The sequence below is a fragment of the Acanthisitta chloris genome, unplaced genomic scaffold (genome assembly GCF_000695815.1).
Source record: "Acanthisitta chloris isolate BGI_N310 unplaced genomic scaffold, ASM69581v1 scaffold9871, whole genome shotgun sequence".
NCBI classification, from domain to species: Eukaryota; Metazoa; Chordata; class Aves; order Passeriformes; family Acanthisittidae; genus Acanthisitta; species Acanthisitta chloris.
This window is the reverse complement of record NW_008654394.1, coordinates 96,337-115,718: the sequence shown is the minus strand read 5'-3', so window position 1 is coordinate 115,718 and position 19,382 is coordinate 96,337. Positions and strand designations below refer to the sequence as shown.

The 19,382-nt window shown below is 46.3% G+C and overlaps 1 protein-coding gene across 1 annotated transcript in view; it reads left to right on the top strand.

Moving 5' to 3' along the window:
* Positions 1-2,747: 2,747 nt before the first annotated feature.
* Positions 2,748-19,382, top strand: part of MKLN1 (muskelin 1, intracellular mediator containing kelch motifs) — a gene marked incomplete at its 5' end in the record, with an annotated part of 68,789 nt that continues 52,154 nt past the window's right edge. The window contains 4 exons of the mRNA XM_009083503.1: positions 2,748-2,817; positions 9,556-9,698; positions 11,075-11,163; positions 16,221-16,330. Of these exons, the coding sequence (XP_009081751.1) occupies positions 2,748-2,817; positions 9,556-9,698; positions 11,075-11,163; positions 16,221-16,330 (412 nt within the window). The remainder of the gene's footprint in view (positions 2,818-9,555; positions 9,699-11,074; positions 11,164-16,220; positions 16,331-19,382) is intronic.

Genomic DNA, 19,382 nt, shown 5'->3' with positions numbered 1-19,382 from the left:
TTCCAAACCAGCATTCGTTGCAGTGAGTTTCAGGAGAGAAAAAGCCATAGATCTTTCCAGCCCTGTGGATTAGGTTTTTTTGGTGGTGGATTAGGTTTTTTGCTTGTTTCCTTGGTTCAGGCTGTGTGTCCAGTGTCAGGGCTGGGCAGGAGTGTGTCAGTGGATGCTTTGTGTTGGCTGCTGTGGTGGCTCCACATGTTTGCAATACTTGGTCCACCACGTCTTCCCGTGGGCTCAGTGGAAATTCTAGTCCCTGTAGACTCCTTCCTGTCTTCTTCCTAATCTCTTTTGGGTTGGGCGTAGGAAAAACTGAAAAATCATCACATGGACTGCCCTGAGGCAAGTGCTCTGTCCTTTTTCAGTCAGGCTGTAGCACTCCAAGTGCTTTTTGCAGTGTAATGCTGTGGCACCACCGTGATGTTCTACCAGAGCTGTGCCCAAGCTCCCAGTCCCGGCCACGAGTGCCCTTTGCTGCACAGCTGCTCCCCAAAGAGTGAACAATGTGCCAAGCAAAGCTGCTGGTTGGGACCTGTTTATTCTTAAGGGCTTGTTCCTCAAGTCATGGGTTTCTCCAACAGCAGCTTCAGGAAAATATTTAGGTTAGATGCAAATCACAGCAGCCTTAAATCTAATTTGCAGCATATTCTGCAAAGTCATCTTGTTTTGTCTTGTTCCTCCCTCCCTCCTGGAGCAAAGGAAGTCTCTCCCTTGGTGATTGTCATGCCTGAAGCTCCTTGCACAGACAGGTCCTCAGGCTTGGGGACAGTTCTGTCACTGCAGCAGGGATCCACCAGCAGTCGATACTGCAGACAGGATAGTTTTGGGTTGGTAACAGGGAAAATTACCTACTCCAGCAGCTGCAAGAGCAAGGCCTGCCTGGGTAGTGAAAGCAGCTTGCACTGGGCTCTGCCAAGAGCTTTCCGCACAGAGCGAGCAGAACTGGGACACTTACAACAAGGCTCTGGTGCTGATGGCCCTGAAGGCAGGTGTGGGGCTGAGACACCCCAGTGCTGCCCCTGGGCACCTCAGTGCTTGTGGTGCAGAGAAAATCCTCCTCCTGCTCAGCTTTTAGCAGCACCACAGCGTCTGGTTTTTTGGGAGGTGTTGCCAGTGGGAGAGAGGGGTTGGGAGTTCACTCCGGTGTGAAACCCTTGTCCAGGTCCAGCTGCTCATCCCTTCTCCCTGTGTGTGCTGCCCTGGGAGTGAGCTCAGCCAGAAAACTGCTCTGACTAAGGAAGGAGTTATTTGTGCAGACCTTCATTATAGCTGCTGGTGTGGGGAGGGGGTGCCATGGTCCCTCTTGGCAGTTTGTAGGTTCCTGCATCCACATCTTGCATCCACAGTTGTTGCTGCTGACTTTTCTCAAACCACATTTAATGGCTTAGGTTTTGGTGTTGTTTTTTTTTTTTTTTGGTGGTTTTTTGTTTTTTTTTTTTTTTTTTTTGTTTTGTTTTTTTTTAAACCCAGGAAGAGATTGAATAAAACTGTTGGGGACTTGTAGCTTGGGGGCTTACAAATACCTTTTTTTAATGCCTTGTGAAAGTGACATGGGAAGTCCTCCAGTTAATGGAATTTTCACTTGTGAAGTTTCTCAGGGTTGAATCTCAGGGTCATCTGCAGAGCTGCCTCTGGGTGCTGTGTGGGTGTGTGGTGTGTCCAGAGAAAAGTCCTCACAAGGGAGAAGGTGTCTGCCATGGGGAGATGCTTCTCTTTGTTCCTTGCTGTCTCGTGGCTGCTGGAATGCTTGAATTCCTCCAAGCCCATAAATTTTCCTAACGCCTCACGGTAAATTGGCTTTGTACATATGGACTTCTGTCTTCAATGTTTGTTTAGTCTTCGTAAATTAATAGCCCATGTGTTTTTAAGCGTTTCTCACTCCACTGATGCTGTCTTTACATTTCACATTCCTCTTTAGCCTTAATTCTGTGTGAGCTGCCTGTCCCTTTCTGTCTGTGGGAGGGTTTTTATCTTGTCCAGCTGATTGGGAGCATTTTTGTTGTGTTTCAGTTCAGTCTGGGAGGTGAGCTCTGCTGCAGGGTTGTGGGAGAGAAGGCAGAGCCACCCTACGACTGCCAGGGTGAATCTGGTTAGTTTTGGCCAAAAAAACTTGTCTGAATTTATGTTAGTGACCTAAAGGCTGTGCTAGTCCGAGCTGTAAGAAAGCAGCTCCATTTTGCTGGTTGGAGAGCTGAACTTCTGCTTTCTTGAGTGTTGTTCTAGGCTTGTAGCTCATGCAAAATCCTTGCTGAGGTTTGATGTGAGTTTGCTGGTCATCTTCCACGCTCCAGGGGAGCTAAGCAGGTTAGCAGTTCCTGCTCTGTGTTCAGTATCTCCTGTCTAGTAAAGCACAATTTTTGGCTTCCTAACCCTCACCCTGCTCATCATTTTAGCCTCATTGGAAAGCTCTTGCCCCATGGAGGTGTCTGAGCCCGTTTTTGCCGCTCCGTGACAGACTTAGACCTGCGTAAATTCATCTGGTCTGCATTTATTTCACAATTTGGATTTATTTTATTTTTCGTTTCGCAACTCGGAGCTGCGTTTCACAACCACAGAGCTTGGAGGTATATTTTGATGGGTCCTGTAAGACAGAAAATCCTGTAATAAAGCAGAGGGAGAAGCTGAGTCTTTACCTAGTGGTCTAGGCACCTGTGTGAGAAGGTTCCTGACCTGCATTGTCATGGCTTTACTGGAGATGTAAAACACGACATGTCTGTTGCTGAAATTACTTGTGGCTTCTTGTTTTTCAGGAATATATTGGTGGATAAGCCCAATGATCAGTCCTCGAGGTGGTCTTCAGAAAGCAATTACCCTCCTCAGGTAAGCACTGTATCTCTGCTACTCCAGGGCTGTGGGGTACAATGTATACTGGAGTTTTGTTTATTATACATTATACATGTTTGTAAATGTTTCTGAGCTTCCTCCTCTCCCTGAAATCCAGGTTGTTGGTCCATTAGGTATTTCCATTTCCAGCAGTTTATTCGTGATGCTTCTAGAAGTGCTTTGTGGCAGGGGAAGTTTCAGGTTTCATCCCTGGCAGTCGTGGTGGTGCTGGAAATAATCGAACCTTATGGTTAGATTAAGCTGCTAATGAGCCGTACAGGTCTCTCTTTGTCAGCACGACTGAAGCTGTTGGAGGTTCTTGGCCTTGAATCCCAGATCTGGGGAGCTCGTGTTTGTTTCTGCTAATGGCACGTTTACAAGTGTAGCCTCTGCTTAAAGAGACATGAATGTCACCTCCTCTGCTGGTTAAGCACCTTATTAAAATAAGATTGCTATTGATTTTAGCATCTAATTTGCTCTCTCGCTATTAATTAGGTTGTTAGATTATCCAGAAAATGTTTTTCTAGTTTTTTTTCCTCCAATGAATGTGTTTACCTCTCTGCTAGATCTGTACCTTACGACTGTGCTGCTGTTTGGTCACCTTCTCTGTCTGTGGTGCTGCTTGTTTTACTTGTTTTGTTTAAAACACTGACACACAGCAGAGTTCCTATGCAAAGTTCTGCTCATCTCCTACTTGATCCAAGTATTGCCCATGAGTGAAGTCTCCCAGGATTTGTCTCCAGGTGGATCTTGCTGCTGTGCCTTGGAGAAGTGTTGAAGTCACAGTGTGGACTGGTGGCTCCCACAGCAGCAGGTTGTGTTGTCCAGCTGAAGAGCTCTCACCTGGGTTTCCTGAGCAGAGCTGCTGTGCCTGTGCAAATGGGGGTTGATTTCTTTTTTTTTAAAGAGAGTGAAAATCATTCTGTTTATTCCATAAATCTGCTTGTGAATACTGATAATTTTGATCCTCCTGATGCCTCTGCATCTCCTGCTCTTGTAGTGTGATGATTTGACATCTCTATATTTTGATAAACAGCATAGGAATTCCATAGCCTGAAGCAGTTTTAATGTATCTAGGAACTAGTCATTGCAGGGCAGTGGGTACTGAGCATTTATTACATCCCAATCTGTGCCATCCTGGACTTCTTTGATGCAAGGAGCACATGTTTCTCTTAGGATGTTCTTGTTCCCTGGGCAGGATTGGCTCGTGGTGCAGCTTTGGACTGGGTTTTTCGCTGAGTTGTGGTCTTAATTGTTGCTCAAAGTTGCTCTTTCATTTTCTAAGCCATCCTGAAGCTTTAGTGGTTTGGAAAACCTCATTCTGGAATAGGAGCACATCCCTTTAGAGCATTCCCAACCTATGCTTAAAGCTGACAAGCAGTGATACAGGTTATATTCAGACATGCAGATTAAGCAGGGAATAATTAGTGGCAGAATTCTATACAAACCACCTGAGCTTGTTAGAGAGATGTCTCCCAGAAATGTTCCGTGTGTTGGCCGTGACCTGACTGGAGATCCTGTTGCAGAACTGCTGAATCCAACCCTGGAGAACTGGGACCTGCTTTGCATGCTGAGCAGGGCATTGAAATCAAGTCTTAGCTTGAAGAGAGGTGAATTAACACTGTCCTTATTTACCTGTTTGCCACATCGAGACTGGCATTAGGCAGCCAGAATGAAGGTGTGACTTGCAAAAATTAGTCTTTGTGGTGGTGACTGAGATTGGCAGTGAAGTATTTGTGTTACATTCTGTTGTTTAAAGACAAAACCAAGAGAAAACTTGTCTGGCTAAGTGGGAAACACCATGGTGGTGCATCCTCCTGCTTGGGGCTCTGTATCCAGAAGTGAGAGATGAGATGCTGTGCAGCTGCACTCAGCAAGCTCAGCCCTGAGCTCTGGGTGAGATGATGTATTTGCAGTGCCTCTGATATGTACTTTAGCTAATTCTCATGTTTCTAACTCGAGTGTTTAATTATTCATGTAAAGCATTTTTTACAGTTTAATTTCTCTGTTGAAAATTTAACTGGAAAGAGGGAAGAGGGAATTGGGATGTGCAGAGAAAGCCTGTGCAGAGAGTGTGCTTGTTATTGCTCAGTGTATAGAAACATTCCCACTTGTGCTGCCTCATGTCTGACAAAAGCACTGCAGATTTGGTTGCATTTTGCTCAAAATAGGTAGTTGCACCTTTCCCATTGAAAGATGCCAAGGGAAGCTGGAGAGGGACTCTGTTAGGAGCTGCAGGGACAGGACAAGGGGCAGTGGGTACATATTGAAAGAGGGAATTGAGGTTAGATCTCAGGAAGTTGTTTTCCCTGTGAGGGTGGTGAGACACTGGCCCAGGTTGCCCAGGGAGGCTGTGGCTGCCCCAACCCTGGCAGTGTTTCATTCCAGGTTGGATGAGCCTTGAGCAACCTGCTCTGGTGGGAGGTGTCCCTGCCCAGGGCAGGGGATGGGGCTGGATCATCTCTGAGCTCCATCCCAGCCCCTAAAATTCTAGGATTCTATGTTTAAATGCAGGTTAAAATTGGGTTATAGGTGTTCTGCTTCCTTGTTTTTCAAGGTGGCTGAAGTACTTAAACACGTTCTTAGCTTGGAAAGCTTCAGCTGGAGCAGTGAGTGAGCAGATTCTCAGTGTGGTGAGGAGAGAATTTGGGGTGGGATCAGCTAATTAGAAGTTTGCAGCACTCGATGATCCCCATGGGTCCCTTCCAGCTCTGAGTATCCTGTGATTCCTATGAAAACACTGACACACACGGCTGTTAATCCTCAGAGTGAGGATCTGGTATCCTGTGGGAAATGAGCTGCAGGGTGTGTTTGGGTGCTGTGCTGGCTTCACTCCAGCTGAGCACTGGTCAGCCCGCGCTGACGCACTCGCTCGGATGTGTGGGTGGCCAGAAGGGCCCAGGCAGGAAGCAAACTGAACCCAGGGAAATAAAACTCTCCTTGTTCCCAACTTTGTCAGCTGGAGCCAGGGCTGGGGCACAAGGCAAGGACTCGTGTCAGTCATGCTCACGGGAACGTGCCCTGAGATGTTTTAATCAGCTCTGCAGCCCTAATGACTCGTTGGTCCCATCAGAGAGTCTCACCTCAGTGTCAGGGGTTAGAATCCCCTGCTGAGGTGGTGATGCTGTGCTGGCTTGGGGAAAAATGACTGAGTCCCTAAACATTGATTTCTTCCCTTGTTGAGAGAAACAAAACCTCTTCAGGCACCTTTACTTCCAGAGCATTTCTCGTGCTGGGATGAGAATCAATCAGAAGAACATAGGTAAAAATATCAGTATGTGTTCAGTAGCTCAACAAAGATGCAGTAAATGTGTCAGAGTCCACATCAAACCTTTTGGAAAGGGGAAGGAAAATGAAAGTAGACGTGCAGCCACTTGGAATGCTGCCACGTGACTATATTTAGGAAGGAGTTTTCCATAGCTTTGTGGATATGGGAGAGTTAAATCCCGTGGCCATGAGAGCCACCAGTTGGTTATGAATGAGTGCCAGTGAAAGGAAATACATCTGACAGCTGCTTTTCTGTTTATTAAACTAGATATCTTTCTGGAGTCTTGAAATAGATGACCCAGAATGTATGTATTTAATAACAAACCTGTTGTGTAGTAACCTGTTGAGGCAGGAGAGGGCTCTATTTTTGACCCAGTTCTCAGCTGACATAGAAGTGTGGAGCAATAAGGCTGAGGATGCTCAGACCAGAGCCCTGTCACAGATGCTCCTGGGGGTGACTTCAGCAGGTCTGATGTGGAGGACTGTGCAGAACTGTGTTGAATTCCCCAGAGTGGCCTGATGATTAATCATGGGTAGAACCCATTGCCCCTTGTCCTGTCACTGCAGTTCCTAACACAGAGTCCCTCTGCTGCTCCTTGTAGGCCCTTCAGATATTGAAAAGTTGCTTTGAGGTCTCTACACAACCTTCTCTTATACAGGCTGAGCAGCCCCAACTCCCTCAGCCTGTCCTCACAGGGGAGATGCTCCAGTGCTCTTAGCAACTTCGTGGCCTCCTTTGGCCTTGCTCTGACAGTTCCATGTCCTTCTTACATTGAGGACACCAGGACTGTGTGCAGTATTCCAGGTGGGTCTCACCAGAACAAAGCAGGGGGAAGAATCACCTCTTTTGCCCTGCTGCCCACACTCCTTTGATGCAGATCCGGATTCCATTGGCTTTCTGGGCTGAACTCACACTGCAGCTCACAGGGAGCTTCTCACAATGCTTGGGCAGAAATGGTTCAAGAGAAATGAACACGTTACTGTGACTCCAGGTGCTCAGGCAGCTTGTGTAGTGCAGTTTGGAGTTCTGAGATCATCACATCCAACCTGTGACCAATCTCTACCTTGTCAGCCAGACTAAGTGCCATGTCCAGTCTGTCCTTAAACCCTTTCAGCGATGGTGATTCCACCACCTCCCTGGGCAGCACATCCCAGTGCTGTGGAGATGTGAGTTTTGAACACTGACAGAGCAGATGTACAAAGTTGGTGGTGTTGGCCACACAGTTGGTTTGAGTTTTGCATCCGAGAAGACAAGTTTTCCTCCCTTGATTTCCATCCTGCTGTGTAGATTGTATCAGGAACTAATTTAAAGCACATCAATAAAGTTCACACTCGGCTGTGTGATGCAGCAGTTTGCATGTGGTTGTCATCAAATGGTAGCACAGACCAGAGTGTGGAGAACGGGTGGAATTTGCTGCAGCTCCTAGTGTGGCAGGGCTGGGTTTGCTTTTTCTGGGTCCACTCTGACAAGCTGTTGGGGTACTCACGTGCCATATATGACTTGCTCTGCTCTTGGTACAGCTTCACTTACGAATGTGGTGAGGTAGAAACCACAAGTTTAATCTTCTCATGTCTTGTAGCACTGTGTGGGGCTGAATGATTGGGCTGAGGGTTTTGCTCAGTTACCCCAATTAGTGTCTGTGTGGCATGTGCTAATGGACAAACCCTTCAGTTTAGAATCTGGAGTTTTGGCATACTGGGGCATTAATCCTCCTCATGTTGCTTATAGCAGTAGAATGGAGAAATGTCAGATATCCTGGTATATGTTTTTGCCTGGAATCTCATGGACTTGTTCTTTCCAGGTTGAATAAATCCCCTGATCTTACGTGCACCTCTGCCACATCTTTCAGAGCGACAGAGAATAGTCTGTCACAGCTCAGATTCTGGTGCCAGTGCAGAAATGTCCCTGCAGCCAGCTGTTTGCAGCTCCTGGGATTCAGGGCTGGTACCCACAGTGTGTGTGTGTGTACAAACCCAACGAGTACATCTGAGTGTGTTTTATATTTGTGTGTCTGTGTGTGCATTACCAAACACCAACTGCATCCCGAGGTGCAGGTGCTGGGCCAAGGGCTGAAAGCAAACCTGTTTTGTTTCCGTATCAGCAGAGAAATTCACAACAAGGCTGAGCTTAGCTTTTGTGCTTCTATTTTCTGTTGAGCCCCTGTGACTCAGCAGGTGGTGGGATGTGTAGAAGGAGAGCTGCAGTTCCCTCTCTCTCCCTAGGGCTAAGAAATCGCTGCTGCCCATGGGGAGTGATTGCTGTGCCTTGCTCCCTCCTGGGCCTGGAGGGTTTCACTGTAGCCCTGCTTTTCTCTCCCTTAATTTAGGGTAAGAATGGAATAATGCAGCATGACCTTTGTGCCAAGGTTTTGCCAATCTTGTGTGGTACTTGAGAAAGTATGTGCCCACAGAAGGCATTAGGTTTGGGATTCCAGCAGGATTAAGATTTGCAAATGCTGCTGGTGCTGGCTTCACTTTTCCAGCTCCATGAGAAATCTGCAGGGAAGATATGATGGTGTGGGAGGAGTTCTTAGTTGCTGTGTACTGTCTGTTCTGCAGGGGAATTTTGGCAGCAGGCTGGGCTGTGGACCAAATGCTGCCTTGCTCATTACAGGACTGTCCTTTTGCTCATCCCTTCCTTCCCTCTGCTTTAGGAAAGCAGTTTTCTGTGTAGGACTTTGGGGCTTTTTTTCTGAGTTCGGGAAGTACTTGGAGACATGACAAGTTTTTCCCTGTGAGAGTGGTGAGACCCTGGCCCAGGTTGCCCAGGGAGGCTGTGGCTGCCCCAACCCTGGCAGTGTTTCATTCCAGGTTGGATGAGCCTTGAGCAACCTGCTCTGGTGGGAGGTGTCCCTGCCCAGGGCAGGGGATGGGGCTGGATCATCTCTAAGCTCCATTCCAACCACTAAATTCTGTGGTTCTCTGATTTTCCTGTCAGTGCCTCAGTTTGGTTTGGGATGGTTAATCCCAGTCGGTTCCTGTGTTCACCACACATAAGACTTTGTGTTGGGTGGTTAAAGAGTGTCAGCCCAGAGAGGCAAAGTAATCTGATGTTCTCTTAGCATGTGGAACATGCTGTATTTATCCAATTGTGTGTGCAGTTTAGGTTTCATTTCGGGCTGCAGTGGGCGTTGGAAGCTTTGCTCGCGCGGCTTTGATCCGATTTGCCAGATTTCAGGAAGTCTTGTGTCCAACTTAAAGGAATGGGTGTAAGCCCTGAATAGAACTGCTAGGAATAGGTAGTTCAACTAAATCTTTCTCCTGGATAAACTGCTTTTAAAGTAATAGTCCTAAAAAACCTTTCCTTTATTCCAGGAACAAAGGAGAAAATATAATAATGGGCAAGATTCATCTTCACTTGGGTTCTTTGGCTTTGTAAACTGAATTTTTGGAGACTGTAATGCTTTTTCCCTTTGTGTTTTGCAGCCTTGGCTTTAATATTGAAATTCACTGTTCTGTCTTCTGCAGTATTTGATTCTGAAACTTGAAAGACCTGCCATAGTCCAGAGCATCACCTTTGGCAAATATGAAAAAACACATGTCTGCAATTTAAAGAAGTTTAAAGTCTTTGGTGGGATGAATGAGGAGAATATGACAGATCTGTTGTCCAGGTAAGACGTGATTTCATCAGCTGTGTAGTCACAAAGGCTGGACCAAAGTGCTGTTCCCCTTAGCTCCCGAGCAGGACGTGGCCAGCAGTCAGCAGAGCTGTGGTTGTGACCCTGCACTTAGCTGCCCTTGTGGTTATGGTCAGGGCAGAGCAGCAATCCCAACACTCACTCCAGGAAGCCTTCTTGATCCTGCTCTAACCACAGAGGATTTGTGGAGAGCAAGCTCTTGGGGATTTGGAAGGGCTGAGTGCAGCATTGCTGGTTTGGGATTCCTTTCCCCTGTGTGCTTGAGGCACAAGACAAACATTCCCCAGGTGTGGGTAGCCTTGAAGCAGCCTTGGAAAGGCCAAGTTACTCCCCATTTCAAGAGCCTAACTGCAGCTGTACATCCCTGAGCTGGTGAGCTGCTGAGCTGCTCTGCCTGTCTGCAAGTGGGTAAATAAACAGGCAAGTGGAAAACCTGCACTTTGCTCTGCTGAGTTAGGTTTGGTACAGAGAAGGACTAAGGAAAGATCCTTTTGGCTCTCCAGATTATCCAGAACTTCTGAGGAGCTGCTAGTGTAAATTTGCAAGGGCCTGTTAAGGAGTTTGGTGTTTCAGGAGGGGAGTGATAGTTCTATAATCAGGAGCACAGGAGGAAGGAGTAGCAAGTACTAGTCTATTTTTGCAGGTCTGCAGGAGAGAAGTTCACCCCCAGGGAACACAGGGGTGAGCAGCAGCTGTAGCCACACAGTGTGGCGATGGGTGGCTGGGAATAACTTGGGAAGTTCAGTCTTGCAGGTTTCCTCCAAGACCATACAGAAAGTGTCCCCAACCCTTCCCACCCTCTTTAGTCAGACCAGTCTTGCAGTTTGCCTTTATTGCTGCTACAGTTGTGGGGGGGAATAGTAGCACAATAATAATTATTATCTAATGCCATTTTACTTGTGCTGAAGTTTAATAAAAGTCCTCATTTTGGGACCTGTACTTGAATTTTCTGTACAAAACAGACTTAAGATTTGTGATAAGTTATACTAAATATTTGATACTTTTATAAAGTAGTGCCCTTCAATGGATCCCAAAGCAGTTGGCAGGGGGAGAGCTCTGAGGGCCCATCTCCCTCTCGAGGGGGCAGAGTGCAGTCCAGCTCAGGGTTACAGGTGCAGAGGAGCTGCACTGAGCCAGAGTCAGTTCCCTCCCCAATCCATGACCCAGTGCTGCTTCCCAGGGAGACCCAGGATGGTGGAGAGCAGCCCAGGCACTGGTCCAGCACTTGTACTTATGATTCAGAGTAATATGAAACATCTTCGTGTTTCAGGCATGACCTAGATTGCATTTATTAGCTAGTCCTAAAATACAAGGTAAGATTTAGTAACCTTATTTATTTTTTCCCACAGTGGCTTAAAGAATGATTATAACAAAGAAACATTCACCTTGAAGCATAAAATTGACGAACAGATGTTCCCCTGTCGATTCATTAAGATAGGTAAATGCATTTTTTCAGCATTCTGAGTAGAAAATAGTCTCTTCTTTTCCTCGTGCCAGTCTTGGCACTTGTGACTTCATTGTACTCAGGCAAAGTATCCACAATAGCTGTTCCATTTCATCACCTTCCAGGCTGCTTAGATTGGAACACAGTGAAGTCCTGTTAATGACAAATAATAGCTTCATAATTTATATCCTGGGGAATGGAAGGGAAATAGAGTAATTTTTCAGAAATACAGCTGTGGAGTCAACTAATTGCTGGAGAAGGTGCTCACTGTCCTCCTAGAAATTTCTGTATAGAGCTTTAAATAACTCATTAAGCTAAATACCAGTAAGAGTTTCAATGTTGACAACCCCAGGGATTCAAAGAGCTTGAAACCTTTTGTTCTCCAACATGTAAACACTTCAAGGCCTGGGAACTGGGACATGTGGTAGAAGCAGGTGAGGATCTCTTCCTTGCTCCATGCAGCCCAGAGAGAACAAGGGTCTTAGAGTTGTTGGGTTTAATCCAAGAATTTGGAGCATTTCAGCTTGCTTGGTAAATGTATCTTCTCCTTCCTACCTCCTGAGATAGTAAAAGAATGACTGGGTTTAAACTAGCTGTTTAAGGTTAAAAATAGAGCAAGGAGGTACTTGCTGGAAAGTGAGATAAGAGGTGGATCTGGGAGTGTTTGGTTGTGTTGGGTGACTCCTGTGCCAAGACTCTGGTGCTAGTGGCTGTGTGGGGGCTCCCCTTGGAGCCCTTTGCTCTAGGGTGTTCTACACAGCTTTCCCAGGCTCCTCATGCTTGCCTGAGGAACCAAAAGCTTCAGGCTGGGAAACAAGTAATCATCTGTGTGCCATAAACATAGGGGTTTCCTGTTCTTGGAGGAGGAGAGGATCTGGTGGTTCACTGGGTTTGTTTCTGGCTGCTGCTTTTGGAAGCATCTCTAACACTTGGCCTCAGGAAACCTCAGGAGAAGCAGAGGATTAGAGTGCAAGGCTGACTTACAGCAGAAGTTAAATTATTTTTTTTTTTATTTTATTTTTATTGTGAAGCTTCCAGCATTAGGTTTTTGGAAAATGTTTTTTTTCAGTGGCTAAAAACCAGCAAGTAGTTCCTGGAGAGCTCAAGGGGCCAGGGGAAGGCTTGCTAGCTGCTGCTCTGGATGTGTGAGTTGTGTTCCAGAAAAGTGTGCAGCACTCAGGTGAGACTGGCTAAGAAAGTGAAACACTGATTAATTTCTACTACCAGGATTTTTTTCCCTCTGAGATGAGTTGTTTTATTGGGATGGGAACTTCATGTAACACCTTTCAAAAGGGCAGGGAGTGGTAGGACAAAGTGGAAGGGTCTAAGCTGAAGGAGGGTGGATTTGAGTTAGATATCAGGAAGAATTTTCCCTGTGAGGTGCTGAGACACTGGCACAGGTTGTCCAGAGCAGCAGTGGCTTCTCCAGCCCTGGGAGTGTTCCAGGCCTGGCTGGATGGGGCTTGGAGCCACCTGAGCTGGTGGGAAGTGTCCCTGTCTTTGGCAGTGGGTGGAACAAGATGATCTTTAAGGTTCCTTCCAACCCATTCCATGACTAAGCATCCAGGACTATGTACATGAACATTAGATTTGCACTGAGCTGTCACTTGCTCACTAGTTATGGTTCGAGATGAGTTTTCCTTTATCTCCATCTATAGCCTTTTATTCCTTGGAGCTGTCTTCTATGAAGAAATTCCTGTGCTAGGACAGAACTGGAAATGATCTTTGCACCAAAACCTCTGGGTGGTGGTTGGAGCCATTTTGTTTATGAAGTCCTGAGGGTGTTGTTTTTGCTGTGAAACAACTGCAAAACAGCATTAGGAAATTCTGTTATTTTTCAGAGTCACAGCTTGGGAAGGCTTTCAGTTGAAGATTTCCAAGCTGGTAGCCCAAGTGACTCAAAATTGCCAGCTTCCTGCTGTGTTCTGGTCACGCTGGCAGGAGACAAGGCCCAGACTGGCCCTTGGGACTCTTGGGACTGATGCTGTCGAGGTTCCTGGGATCAGTGAGGTTTGGGGCTGTTCAGCAGCAACCTCCGTCAGGAATTTGCTTTATCCTCCTGCAGAGCAGCACAGTGACCTCACCCCACTGTTAGTCACACAGCAGTGAGCTGGTGTGGGGACAGGGCAGGAGGAGCCTGACCTGGGCAGATCTGTGGGGGAAAGTTCTCCCTACACCTTCCATTTCTCACTTATCAGAGGAAGTTTCAGGCTCACAGAAAGCAGGAAAAATAACCTGTCAAGAACAGCCTTGCACTCATGTTGGTTTAATTAGTTCACTGCAGTTCCTGAGCATTGAAATGCCCAGTTGTGAAGGCTTTTGACCTACTTGACAAGTCAGTTTTGCATTTCATGTAGCACTTCATTAAAGAACTGCAGAGAGGGAAGGAGATATTTATCCGGACAAAGTACTGGAGAATAATCTTCATGTCTGTGAGCTTTGTTTCTGTCTCTGCTCTCGTGGTTACTCCAAGCAGAGATTTTCCTGTGCTGTGTCCTTGAAAGCAGAGGGTGTAAAGGCTGATTGCCGTGAAGGAGTTTGGAAAAATGCAGAGTGTAATCCTCATGCCAGTTTGTTACTAGCATGGGAGTTGCTAACTGAGCTTCAAGATTTTTAAGCCTTGATGCAGCAAAGATGAGCAATATTTTCTTTATGGATGTTTTGCTCATTCTTACAGACATACACTGTCTCTGCCTGTTGATGAGGGACACAGAGACTGCTGGAGAGGTGTTGGAAATTACTGTGCTGTGTTTAATGTCTCTGTGACTTCTTCTCTAATATAGAGTTACAGTCCTTGTCTAGACTTAAGTGTTACTGAGAAATAACCCCTAAAGTCCTCCTTGAGTGCTTTGGTGTCCCAAATACCTTCTGCTACTTAGAGAGATATTGATCATTTAATGATGATTTTTCTCTGCTGGACACCTGTGGAGAGAGAGTTCAGCTGCTCTGCACAGTTCATGTGCTTCAGGATGATTCACTGTGGTCCCTGCAGACAGCAAACATTTCTTTGAGCTGTTGGAAGCTCTGAGTTAACTGAGAGGAGGAGGAAAAGTGTGAGCAGGTTGCTGGCTTTGCATTTCTGTGTGCTGATAGCTGCCCAGGACTCTGAGGTGCACCCCAGTACTTCTGTGGTGGTGTAGTTGACTGCCAAGATAAGAAGATGAATTGTTCATTTTTTTTCTGGGAGAAGCTCATATAAGTCCTGAGGAGAATTGCTGAGAAGAAATAGAGGTGGATACCTCTGTTTTCCATGGAATGAGGTGAGAAGGAGGTAATACTTAGGTTTGGTTTCTCACCCACTAATCTGTGTTAGGAAATTGGCCTCAGGTTCACCATCAGGAAATTGATGGTCTTGGCCCATTTGAGGTGGTCTGTGGTTTGGTTCAGTGCAGTGAGCTGATGGATACACTTTGGTTTTTATAGCTGACCAAAGAGCAGATTTAACTTCAGTTTTGTTTACTCTTTGTGTTCAGGTCTGAGGACAGACCGAAGTTTTGCCCTCCCATGTGGTATTTGGTCAGGCTGCTGCAGTAGTGGGTAGGGTACCCAGGATCAAACTGATCTGGGTCCTTGATTGAGGGTGTTAGGGAGCCATCTGGGCAGCACTGATCTTGCTAAGCAAACTGGTTTTCTGGGCAGAGTGTGTGGAATGTTGAGGGAAGATAGGTGACTCTTGGTGTTTGTGACCAGCTCAGCTCTCTTGTCTCCACAAACATGCACCTGCTCAGAACTGCTCTGAAATCATCACTGTGTGCTCAGTGATGGAGTGGAAAGGAGCTGAAGAGCTGATTTGAGAGCTGTAACACAAAAGTACCTGCTTAGGAGTGTTACAATCAGTTAAGAGTTGCACATACAAACTCTCTTTGGATCTTTCCTCAAAATCTCTCAGTGGCTGTTCCCAGAAGTTACCATGAGTTTGACATGTGCTTTGTGCCCAGACACACTGCAGAGGGTGATAGATGGAGCTTGTTTGAAGTATAAATATGCAAGAACCTTTAAGAGCTCAGGAACGACTTTATGATGAGTTTGGGGTTTTATTTCCTCAAGGAGTAGGTCAGAGGAGCCTTAGCTCAGCAGGTTCATCTCAGTGGTGGTTCGTGGTGGTTTGAGAGGCAACAAACAACTTCTCTGTGGCCAAACCAGTTTGTGTGGGAGGAGGGGGTAGTGGAGTCCTTGCTGCTGCTGGGAACTGCTCATTGGACTCTAATACTGTCTCTTCCTGTTTATCAGCTACAGTCAACTAAAAAGGAAACAAAAGTATTTGAAATGAAACCTCCTGATTTCATGGCAGTTTTAAGGAAGTCAGAGTTCACACACAAGTTTTCTGGCAGTGGGAGTTGCTTCAAAAAGCAGAACCAAGTCTGAACCTGCAGGTTAATCACCAGATCAGTACAAGGCCACAGATGTTAACCCAGAGTGGTAGAGAAGCCATGGGTGAGAGGCTGCAGTGTTTCATGGGTCCTTTAGTATTTTAAGTACATTTGTTCCAATGCCCAAATAGTATTAGCAAAAAAAAACCTGCACAGATTTAAGCTTTAAAAAACCCCTTAGATAGAGTTTTAAAATTGGAAACTGACAGTTGTCCCTCCCTCCCTCCTCCACAACTTGCAGATGTTACTAATTCTGTGAGATCTCAGATACCCAAACTTCTTGTCTTCACTATTAGGGAAAATAATTGTTGCTGACAAATGGGGAAATGTACTCTGAGGTGCAAATACTGTCGGTGGTAAACTCGTGATTCCCAGCCCTGTCAAAGCTTGTTGCCTCCTGGAGCTGCTTTCAATGTAGTATTTTTGCTCTCCTGCTTCAAGCAAGCTTTGCTCTGTAGTGATCTGCTGTGCTCATGTTGCTTGGTGCAGGTTGCTTTAAGTGGCAGCTTGAACATGATGTATTGGATGGTTTTCCTGAGCTTAGTTAAACACACCAGAACTTCAGTCGGAAGTGCTGAATTCTGTGTAGCCTCTGACAGATTTCTGTTGCAATAGTACTGTGTGAGCCAGTGTTTGTTTGATGTTTATGCATCCTTGTTCTCCTTTTCCTTTCTTCTCCAGTTCCACTCTTGTCCTGGGGACCTAGCTTCAATTTTAGTATCTGGTATGTTGAGCTGAATGGCATTGACGATCCGGACGTGGTCCAGCCGTGCCTCAACTGGTACAGCAAGGTAGGACTGCATTTTAGGTGCCTTTTGTCTGAGATTCCCAGCCTCGGGATCTTGTGCAACGTCTCCTACTGGAAGGATGTGACCTTTTCATTCCTTGCCTATCAGCTCTCGAAACAGCAAACACACATAGCTCAGACTCGAACCACATGGCCAACTTGGACTCTAAGGGAATCTTTTGGAGTTGTTCTCTTAAAAAAAATTACCCAACAAAACATCCCCCAAAACCACTAAAAAAACCCGAACCCTGCAAAGAGAAATCTGCTAGGTAATCATCACAGGGATAAAAGGAACACTGAGTCAAACAGGAGAGTTTTAGTAAAGTGTTTGTATTGGGAAGGAAGTGAATCTTAACAAAACCAGATTCCAACTCATTCCTTAACCATGTCAGCCTAGAGAGCAGTATGAATCCAGAGCCTTTTGGGTTCCAGGGCATACAGTGAGCTTGTTTTAAAGAGAATCCGTGTTGGTGCCTTTCCTGTTGCAGCTCCTTGCACTCCTGATATTTCCTCCTGCTGTCTTGCTGCTCTCTGCTCTGGAGCAGAGTGTGGCTGCTGCCACTGGGCTGTGAGATGAGATGATGTGTGCCGCTTGTCACTTTGATAGACAGAAAGTTCAAAGGGTTCCAACCACTATTTGTGTAACCTGTATTTATCTGGTGCCTCTCCTGTGGGAGGGAAGTGCACACTGACAGCCACAAGTCATTTTCCTGCTGCATTTTGGGCCTTGGGTCTCATGGAACAAGTAATGAAGTGGATATAGTGTTGCAGGGAAGATTTCCTTCCAGCTGGGTAAGGCTGAGGAGTGGGGCAGTGTGTCTCTGCTTCCAGAAGGAAAGACCTAGCAGGGGGTAGAGGCTGTGTGTGGTTAGTCCTGTGATCCCCTCACCAGGACATGATGCTGCTGGTAAGGCCATGTGGCCATGGTATCTGCCTTGTGTGTGTACACCAACGTCATGAAGTTTAAAACCAGCACTGACTGGCACAGCAGGAGTTGTGTAGCTGCTTTCTGACCCCAGTGGTGCTGTGGTCATTAGTCACCTGATGACTGATGTCCATCTCTGAAAAGTCCAGCTGACAGAAGCTGCTGCTGTTTCCCTGTGCCTCTGCCCGTGGTGGTGTGTCTGGCAGTTTGTTGCTGCAAGCAGCAAGCTCTGATTTCTATTCTTTGAGCTCTCTGCTGCTGTCTTCATCTGTTTTGTTCCCTCTCATCCCATGGAATCAGCACTTTGCATGGTCTGCCTGTGTGCAGTGACAGCCTCTTCAGGGGGTGCCAGCATTGTTCTCCCGAAGCAGCAAGGCAGAGGCTTAGTCATGCTGGTCTGGGCTCGGTTGCCAAGTGTTTGGTGATGAGTACATGTGTCACTGATGTTCTCCTCTCACAGCCCTCAGAGGCCACTGTTGGTGGGAGGATGTGTTGACCCATATTTGGGGCGAGGCAGAAAGGTTGACCTGTTTCTCCCAGTGCTTGGTGACTTGTGAACATTTTCATGGGTGTTTTTGGAAATCTCAGAGGCTTTGAAATCTAGTAATTCTTCACTGCCACTGCCTGAGACCTCAGATGAGAGGAAGGTTCCACTCGAGGCTGCCCATCCTTTTTGTGGTGTGTCAACAGAGCCTCCCTTTCCTGCAAGGATAATGGATGAGGACTGAGAGCAGCTCAGAGGTTCCTCAGTTCCCTCCCTGCTGCTTTCTCCTTGTTCTCCAGCTCACCCTACAGCCTCCTAAAGGCCTCACCACCTTTTTCCTGGAGACTTGGGCAACTTCAGCACCGAAGAAATAGCTGTTTATCCCTGCCTATCGCTTCAGATAATGAGAACATCAATATTTTTCATTCCACAAGTGTTTTTGACTGACTTAATATCTCAGTCTCGTGCTCTTGTTACATTTTTAACCACAGGAATTATTTACAGCTTCAAATCACAGCTGTTATTTAGGTTGTCATCTTTTTAAACCTGTGTGACAGCATTTAGAAAGAAGCCTTTTATATTCTTTTATGCCCTTTTTTCGTTTAAAACAAGCTTTTGCATTTAAGTTCTAAGTACTGCCATGGTGCCACCTGAGTAGAAACTTTCCTGATGCATCAAGTGGTCAGCCTGCACCCAGGGGTCATTCCATGTGTTACAAGCAGAGTCTGTCAGTCCTGAGAGGCTCAGTGGGAATACAGCAAGTCTGAACTTTGTCTGCTCTCTGAGCTGGAGGAGCTGAGGGTGCAGAAGGTGCTTGTTACTGCTGTGCAGCTCTGACTTTGCTTCCTACTCCTCTGAGCAGCAAAGAGTCTAATTTGGCTTTGCCTTGGCTTATGGAAGTGAACATTTGCTGAAGGACAGTGTCACAGGTATCATGTGGGAAAAAAATCCAACCAGTTGTTTTTTGCTAGTTGTGCTGTAAAACTGTTTTGGCTTTAGTGTTTCTTTGCTGCAGCTTTGCGTTCTTACGGGTACATGTCCTTGGCCTTTCTCATGTGGGCTGGGAGCTGGTTTTCTAAAAATGTGGAGTTCTGGCTATTTGCAGCTGTGAAATACTGATGGATTAAGAACTAAAAATACAGCGCATGGCCGTGTTTCTTCTGAGCTGCTTCAGTTCATGAGGGTCTGACTGCTGAGCACTAGTTATGGGTGAATGTCAGTGTTTGTTCAGGTGTTCAGGAAGATTTTAGCCATTTAAATACCACGAACTTCACTTTGAGCAGCAATGTCCATTTAGGAGTGAAATCTTTGTGTGGTTTGATCAGGTCTTAGAGATGCTTGAAGTTATATTTGCTTTTGCCAGAGTAGTTTTGTGTTCAGGATGGAAATTGAGATTAGTCTTTGATGCCTTAGGATTTAGGTTTGAAGAGTGTGTTTAAAATAAGTGGTTCTGCTATTATCACCTGAAAAATCTGTGTTTCTTAGCATGTTGTTGGCAGCTTTGGAAAGACAGTGGGTATTGGGTAGGTTCACAGCACAAGCTTAGCTCTTCCTCAGGGTTTATTACTCCCTCCTGTGTCTGTGCAGGGATATTTGACCCTGTGTGGGTTTCCCTCACCTTTTCCACCCCTTCCCACCGCTGAGTGG